Source organism: Glycine soja, chromosome 2 (genome assembly GCF_004193775.1).
Source record: "Glycine soja cultivar W05 chromosome 2, ASM419377v2, whole genome shotgun sequence".
Classification (NCBI taxonomy): domain Eukaryota; kingdom Viridiplantae; phylum Streptophyta; class Magnoliopsida; order Fabales; family Fabaceae; genus Glycine; species Glycine soja.
Genome location: NC_041003.1, coordinates 4,846,912 through 4,855,936, shown reverse-complemented (window position 1 = coordinate 4,855,936; position 9,025 = coordinate 4,846,912). Strand labels below are relative to the sequence as shown.

The 9,025-nt window shown below is 34.7% G+C and overlaps 1 protein-coding gene across 4 annotated transcripts; it reads left to right on the top strand.

Moving 5' to 3' along the window:
- Positions 1-2,026: 2,026 nt before the first annotated feature.
- On the top strand, positions 2,027-9,025 carry LOC114382073 (GTPase ERA-like, chloroplastic). Of its 4 annotated transcripts, none has more exons than XM_028341321.1 (10): positions 2,027-4,117; positions 4,369-4,514; positions 4,886-5,026; positions 5,106-5,219; positions 5,328-5,453; positions 6,540-6,638; positions 6,761-6,862; positions 7,250-7,330; positions 7,476-7,613; positions 8,640-9,025. In XM_028341321.1, exons 1-9 carry the CDS (start codon positions 3,748-3,750, stop codon positions 7,560-7,562), a joined length of 1,266 nt encoding a protein of 421 aa, XP_028197122.1. In that variant the 5' UTR covers positions 2,027-3,747; the 3' UTR covers positions 7,563-7,613; positions 8,640-9,025. The 4 variants fall into 4 exon arrangements, with proteins under 4 accessions (XP_028197122.1, XP_028197108.1, XP_028197116.1 ...); XM_028341307.1 differs by having other exon boundaries at positions 8,635-9,025; XM_028341315.1 differs by having other exon boundaries at positions 8,623-9,025.

Genomic DNA, 9,025 nt, shown 5'->3' with positions numbered 1-9,025 from the left:
ACCGTCTTCACCTCGTGGTGGTGTGCTAGCATCACAATCTGTGGTTTGTTGTTCGATGGTGGCAGTGGTGCATGGAGAGCTTGCAGAAAAGAGGAAGAAGGAGCTTGACAAAAAGATGTCGTTTTTAATTTAAAAAATTTCAAAAAAAAAACTTTTTTCTACATGTAATCCCACTCAGCCAATGAGTACATGTGGTAGCATCGCATGTCAACGTGTTTGATTAACTGTCACATAAAACAAGTAATAGATCTCGATTAATGGGAGGTACCTTGGATAAGACGGGAGATACCAAAAAATGAGTATAGCAGAGACAAAAACATATTTAAGTTAATTAATTATATTTATGTTTATAATTAGAGGAAAAAATATTTTTCAAATAATTAATATGTAATTTTTCAAAAGAACAAATAAAATAATTGTATAATTCAACATTAAATGAGACACTAATAGATTTTCAGAGGAACAAAATTGTAATAGTGAACTGTGGAACAACCTTTATCAATTCTTAACCTATACCGAGAAAAAAAGATGAGTATTAACTTTGTGTTGCATAAGATAAGGTAGTCAATGACATGTTCAAACCTCGATTTCTCTAAAAATAGATAGTGTGGAAAAGGCAAAGGAAGAAAACAATCACAAATTTTAATTTAGAGGCAGAAAAAAATGCAATATACTAATTATCTATGGTTAATTAAAATGGTTGTATCTGATGTTTAGATGTTTGTTTTTCAAACTGCATATGGTTAGGATAAATTTGAAGATCTTTAAATTAATTGGGCTCTATGTTGTCATAAAATTATTCATGTGTTTCTAGCAATGGTAGGATGCAAGGTTGTCAAACTTAAGACACTAAGTAAATTGGTGGAGCTTTTGTAGACTCCACTAATAAACTCATAAAAGTTGACTTACTAGTTACTATGAATCAAAATTAATATTAAAAAAAATCTATTAATGGCATATAGGCATAACATAATACTCTTAACACATTCAGCACGTGGGATTTTTGTGATTACAAATGGAAAGGTCCAACACTATACGTAATAGATATGTGGAGAACACCTTTTGCATAACATTTGTGTAGTAATTCATGTGGTAGCAAATACTTACAAATACTTACGTGTATGATTGTTTCTGTTTCAGGGAGAAAAGATGCCTAGTGAGTTAAGGTATATACTTTATCAGTCTTAGCAATGGACTAGAAGTTCGTCTTGATCAACTACTACACGTGTCCACGAAACTGTTCTTATAATTGGAATACAATCCATTACATCAATATGCGCAAAACAGCAAGATCAACCGCTCACATAGAAATAAGTATTCCTATGCAGTATTTTGTGATGTCACAAAATATTGCATAGGAACACTTGTTTCCATTTCTGCGGTTGTTTTGCCTTGATGTAATAAATTGTATTCCAATTATAAAGGATAGTTGCATTGAAGATCTATCTTGTTAGCACAAATCATTTTTGAAATCGTATCATTTATGAAATCGTATGGTTCGTACTACAAACATTCTATTTAGCTGCATTGAAGTTTTCTACTTGGATTGACTAGTTCCCGATTTTATGTTTTTTCTCACTCTTTTTACTCTTGTTCTCATGAGTATTTGTAATCTTAGAATCAATATTTTTTAATATATTTAATAATTTTAATAACTTATGGGTAAAAAATGTCAATAACTTTGAAGAAGTAAAAATTATTTTTTTATATATTATCATTATATAGACCTTTAAACCAAATAGGACATTTATGATTTTGAACTCATCATTATAATTATCTTAATCATCTAATCATTAGATTAATTTTTAATTATAGCATGGATGTTAGAATATATATTAGAAAATTTAGTGTTATGTTATAACATACTTGACTCATTAGCTTAATTGGTTATAACGTTATGTTAATAAGTTAAAAATCACGGATTTGAGTTTTGCTTGGACTGATATTTTTAAATTAATTGGTAACAAATATTTTTCAAAAAGAAATTAAAAAATGTAAGACACTATTGGAAGAACAACCCTCTTCCCTAAGATCTTCTCGGAAGCGTGAAGAGTAAAATTGAAGAAAAAAAAAAAAGAGAAATGCTAGATGCATCTTAGAACACTCCAAACCTGCCTGAAGACTGCTTGAAGACCAAGCTGGCCTGGCAGCCAACATGTCCAACTCAGGGAAAGAGTTAGATAAATAGAAATGGACGAAATCCCCTGCTGTAACAAAAAGATTTTTGTAACCATAATAGTTCCTCCTGTATCAGCACTTGCTCCTATTCCCGCCACAACTCTTGTTATCTGTAAACGAGATCATCAGAAAAGGAGGAGCCCAAGCACGCTTCGAATCTCTGAATTTGCTTAAGGAGACCCTATTTCGGAAGATATTGCCAAACACCTCCCGGTTCCAATTTTGGAGATCATCGGAGAAAGAGAGAATCCCCTGATCCCAATTCGAGCCACGACCCTAAGAGCTTCGCAGAAAACGATTGAAGTCCTCGTGAGTCAGCCAAGAAGCAAGGAAATGAAAGGGGAAGACCTTTCCCTATCCTGAAGAATCAACAAGAGCCTGTGGTCCGATTTACATAGAGGCTTCTGGAACAGCAAATGCCATTCAAGGTTCATAAGCATCCTATTCAACCTTTCAGAAAGCCCAACTCGAGTACAAGTATATGCATATCCAGATAACCCAACATCAATCAGATTACGATCATCCACTCAAACAAGTCTTGGTAAGCTAAAGAAACCGCCATTGCCGGCGAGGTCTCAAGTATCATCTCAAACTTTTTCTCTGCCTACGCCATATGGTCATTAAGATAATGGCCCATTTGCTGCAATCTTGGTCGTGGTTCAATGTGTCAATGAGGAGAAAAATTACTTGTTGGATACCCTCTGCTTGATGCACTTGTTGCTAAATTTTTTGCCATATACCTAAGGTCAGACACACTGAGACCGCATGGTCAAATCTGAAGAAAATATGTCTAGGGTTTTCAAGATGGTTGTGGCAGAAAGGGCAAGTTGTTGAAGGGCATTGAACTCCTTCTGAACGAAGCCCAACTCTGGAAGGAAGACAAATCTGGTTGAATCCTCCAAATAAGATGCATGACTTTGGGAGGTATTTTTAGAGCCCATAATTTCTTCCCGTTTCCTTGAACACGCTTTATTCCTATTGAACTATTGAAGAAGAGAGGTTCTAAGAGTAACGAACCTAGTAGGCACCACACCATTCAAAGCAAATTTCCAGATTTGAGCATCATCATCATCATTGGTGTTGAAAAGAAGAATGTTCTGAATTTGATGAATGTCTTTATTGTTTAGAATTTGTTGCATTATATCCATGCATCAGACCTTGTTTTCATGATCAATAAGAGAATGAACCTTCTTTTGTTCAAAACCAAGGGGTGTTGGAGAAGAAATGAATTGATTGCTGCTTGATGTTTAGTCATGGTTGGTTCCAAATGTTGATTTTGTGGATCAACTTATAATCAAATTGTTCCAAAATTACCGATTCACTAATTTCACGAGTGATTATCAATTGTTCCAATTGGATCAAAACATTGGTCCTATTTTTTAAATTATGCTTTTGGGCAAGACAAATATAATAGTTAGTTGAATATTTTTAAAATTTTGCATATTTACGGGTGACAAGTCGACTCCTGATGCCAACACAAGGATTTCATTGATAATTAACAATAATGATTTATTATCCTATAACTTGGATAAAAAAAAGGAGCAGCGCAGCGTAGTAACGGCATTGGCAATGGAGAAGCTCGCTTCTTCAACTGCAACTGTTATTCTTGTTCCCACTCAACACTCTCTCTTCTTCTTCCCCGTTCCCGCCTTCTCCACCTTCCACCGGAACCGCACCGAACCGCTCTCACCGCTCTGTTGCAAAAGCAGACACCGTCGCCTAGAAGCGTTCTCCAACAAACAGGACCAGTTCTGGGTCAGCGAAGAGGAATTGGAGCTTGAATTGGAAGAAGGAGAAGATTCGTATTTGGACGGTGATGATCACGGAGACGACTCATCGTTCTTATCTCTCAGTGACAAGCCCGACAGGAACATGGCCCTGCTCGATCATTACGAGGGCGAGGAGCTCGACTTTGAATTCGGTCCCGACCACCGAAGCGGTTCGTCTTTCGCCTTAGGGTTTGTTTGTTTGAGGAATGCTAGCCACACCCTCTCTGAGATTGTCTTTCTAACACTCTATTTGTAATTAGCCGAAATTTATTGAAAATCTATCAATTTTGGTGGTCCTACTTCTAAATTAGGAGATAGAATCATTAGATGAGGAGTGTAGCTAGCACTCCTCTTGTCGTTTTTAGTCGTTAATATGAATGCTTAGAGTTGGGTTATGCTTTAACATTTTCTTGAAACGCAGGGTATGTAACGTTACTTGGGAAGCCAAACGTTGGGAAGAGTACACTGGCAAACCAAATGCTTGGCCAAAAGTTGTCAATAGTTACAGATAAACCTCAAACAACAAGGCATCGGATTCTGTGTATATGTTCTGGCGACGATTATCAGGTTTTAATCCTATTTTTAGCTAGTCCTTTGGTTTGTTTTTCCTACTAAACGCCTGAATGTGTTTATTTGGATTCACGTTGGATTATTCAAAATCATGTTGAAAGACCAATTAACGAGATTTTAGGTTAATGGTAACATAACATGTTGGTCTCTGCTTTTGGCTCCAAAATTGATTTCGAGTTAAAAACAACTTTAAAAACTTTTTCAGTTGAATAATATTTTTAATACTGATTTGGGGTTAAAACAATTTTAAGTACTTTTTCAGTTGAATAAAATTTTAATACTGAATTTTACTAAATTAATGGATGTACAATAGAATTTATATTTATATTTTTTATTTTTTATTTTTCTGACTTTTGAATCTCTTGCAGATGATACTTTATGACACACCTGGTGTACTACAGAAGGAAATGCATAAGTTAGACTCAATGATGATGAAAAATGTTCGCAGTGCGGCAGTTAATGCTGACTGTGTATTGGTTCTTGTTGATGCTCGTAAAGCTCCTGAAAAAGTATGGAGCTACATCTTCCTTTACAAAATTGTTTGTTTTATTTTCTTTCCTGTTTTTCCAAATCGCTTCCTATCTCTAGATTGATGGACTGTTGGAAGAAGGCATAGGAGACCTCAAAGATAAACCTCCCACTCTACTGATTCTAAACAAGAAGGACCTTGTTAAACCTGGTGAACTTGCAAAGAAACTTGAGGTTGGAACAGAGTAATTAGTATTTATATTAGCATGTATTAGTTAATTCACTGGTTTTGGCATGATTTTTCCTGTGTTTTATGTCCCAATTATTTCAAATTCCTTGCAGTGGTATGAGAAATTAACTGATGTTGATGAGGTTATACCAGTAAGTGCCAAATATGGTCAGGGGGTTGAAGATGTAAAGGACTGGATACTGTCAAAGCTTCCCAATGGACCAGCTTATTATCCAAAGGCATGTTAAAACTAAGTCAGAATTTTGTTGGCCTTGCCCTCATTCAAACTTCTATTTTTGCTGCCACTATTTCATTTCGTAGCTAGAGATAAAAACAAGAGCCAATTAGACCACAAAAGATCCATTTCTTCTGGTATTCCACGCCTGACTATGAAAAGAGTAATGTATTTGATTATAGAGTTTTCATTTAAACTGAAGTGAAAACTGGCTAGTAGTTACCATGTTTAAGCTCACTGAAGTGAACCAGGGTGTATATCAATGTCCATGACTGTCAAATATGCATGCTTACTTGATTCATAACAATACCTATTGATTTTTCCCTCTGTATAATGACAATAAATCTAACAAACAAGCAAACAAGCCTTTTCCCACTATGTGGGATTGGCTACATAGATCCTTTGACATCATAATGTTCTGTGGTGAATCATTTTAACTTTGCTTGTATAAAGACATTATACAATTATAGATCCTACTTCTTGAGAAGTCACGGCATCATTTTGTAGCTTAGCATATGCGTCCTGATTCATATATTTTTTTGACCTAAATCCTGCAATTCCATTGTAATTAGCTTGTCAATATACCATACCACTCCTAGGCAGAGTGGCATGCACTTCTAGACTGGTAGTGTGATAATAGTATGGAGAAGGCTTGTTAGTGGTTGCTGGCAACCACTGTGTAGCTAATTATACCTGCATTATGACCATAATGGTCCCTGTACTGTAAGAACTGGAAAAAGAAAGCATTTCAGATGATATATATCATATAATGTTGTGTGGATCAGCTATACCCCAAATGGCATGACAAATGTGTGATGATATGCACCATTGCAGAAACCATGCCATCAATATTGTTCCAGTATCGCAAATAGTGTGTGGTTGTGTGCTATTGCGTATTGCTCTATATATAGATTTCACTACGTGTGTGGGTATAGCATAGTGCAGATCCCCTCTGCTATCACCATAGCAGGCTATTAGCAACTTTGGATACAATAAGAACTTTAATATACCCCTTGTTATTTCTGCTGCATATTTGTTTCTTTCATGTGCTATGCTTGCCCTAATGCTAATGTTGTTCCTTAATTTGCAGGATATTGTCAGTGAGCATCCAGAAAGATTTTTTGTAGCTGAAATTGTTAGAGAAAAGATTTTTATGCAGTATCGAAATGAAATTCCATATGCATGTCAGGTAATCATGAAGTTCATTTTTTATTTGTGATATGGCCCACCTTCCCCTCCCAAATTGAAGGAATAACTGATCTCTTTTTGTCAAAATATTTGGAAATATTTTCTTATGTCCAATTCTTTCAGGTAAATGTTGTAAACTATAAAGCTCGGCCAAATGCAAAAGAATACATACAAGTAGAGATTTTGGTTGAGAAAAACTCACAGAAGATTATCCTTATTGGAAGAGTATGTCACTTGTACCCGAATTCAGTGGATCATTTGGGAATATGTGGAATTTATTTTGTACAGCACATAGAGCTGTGGCAATACTGCCAATGTTATTACGGTTTTTCTGCCTTGTATTTACTCTCTTTAACACTGCATTTGAGTATTTGACAACATTGTTACAAAAAAAGAATTTTTATGTCTTGCTGTTAACCCTGGACATGCCTTGCAATCAAGTAATCTCAATTTCCTTATATTTTGTTCATCTTTAATCTTAGAAATTGTCTTTATTTGATAAAAAATCAAAACACTGCTAAAAGATGACCCTGCCCCCTTTAATGAGCACTTATCTGGTGCATCTTAAAGACTGAACAGTACCAACATTTATGTTGTGCTCAACTATTTCAGGAAGGAAAGGCTTTGAAACTGCTTGCAACAGCTGCCCGCCTTGACGTTGAAGACTTCTTACAGAAGAAAGTTTATCTTGAGGTGCCAATTTACATAGTTCTTTTATTCTGTATCTGTGCTACTCATTTTGAATCTGGACATGCATATTTTGCTGATGTGGCATGCATTTTAACTTCTAGACTGGAATATTTACTCTATTCTGGTGTTTGAACTCTGAACTGAACAGATTGAAGTGAAGGTTAGAGCAAATTGGCGACAAGATGAAGGGCTTCTTAATCACTATGGTTATGGGGGTCAGATACGTGTTATATAATGAGAAGATGCCAAACAAAAAACAAATATTATCAGACATCTAGTATAATATGTAAGTTAAGATCCCTTGCCACCTTTGCCATCAAAACTTAAACTGTATACTATTTTCTCTGACACTAACCCTATTCCGTTCCTTGTAGGCATGCCAATTTGTAATGTGAATTAAAAAATATGCTGAATGGAAAAATTAAGATATGGAAGCAATTTTCACATTAGCTTCTACTTCCTTTCCCATCATATTTAATTACATTAATTTTTGTTTTCCGGTTTAACTGTAGGAATGAAATAATGTTTACTTATACCTGAATTTCTTACCATCTATTTTAATCGTAATGCTTTTAAGGAAAAGCAATTGTTAGGGTTGGTCTACTTATTTATTTGGAAAATAGAGACTCTAGTTGTTCAAGTATAAACAGAGTGTATGTAAACTGCGTTACTCAGTTGAAATTGTATGATAGACTATAGTTGATTGGGAATATCAGATGTGCAATAGTATTCATACCATTAAGATCTTATTTAAACAAAGAAAAATGAAGTTGCCGCTGTTGATGTACTTAATTGTGTATAAAATCAGGGACTGTGTCCTTTCTGCAAATAAATAAAAAACTTGTGTTAGAAGTATTACACAGAGCAATTCAAACACAAACATACCCTTATTTTATAAATGGTAAAATAAATAAATAAAGATGAAAAATAAATAATGAGGTTGAAAAAAGATTGTTCACTTTGGTTATAACTTAAATTGATGCATATATTTTTTATATTTGCCTCGTACATTTTTATTGTATTATTAACTATAAATTAAATTTTACTCTAAACTTTTTATATTGCTTAGTCTTTCATGTAACCCATTTACTACAAGCTATTCAATTAGTAAAACAACAAAATTATGTTAATTAAAGTGGACAATGCATTAATAATTTTCGTTTGTTTAGATATTGTCAGTTGAAGTGTTCTGATTATGAGATTAGTTGAGAGACGACATAATAAGCAAATCAAATGAATAAATAAGAAACATAATAATATATGATTCATAAGCAATTTTGCTGAGCTTTCTTTAGATATTTGTGCAGGACAGCATCAGGGTTAACATGACTGGACGATGCTGCTGAGTTGGATACTACACTATGCGCAACTGCTGCTGCAGAGCATGGGTCCTTTCCTAGAGCTCTGAGTTATGCTGCTTCTGGATTCGATACTAAACAGAGATTGCATAACAAGGAAGTAGCAGAGAAGCGGAAAAATCAACCATCTGAATCCCCCTTTTCTAATCCAATTGTTTTCATTACCTATGTTGGTCCTTTTTCCATGATGTATGTAATTTTCCATTAAATTATTTTAAGGTTTTCTTTTACATTGTTTTTGGTTGGGGGCCGGGGGGAAACAAATCTTATTTGAACTTTATATTGAAGAAATTAAGTTTTGATCCTACCATAAGATTGTTAGTTAATGATTTGCGAGGTA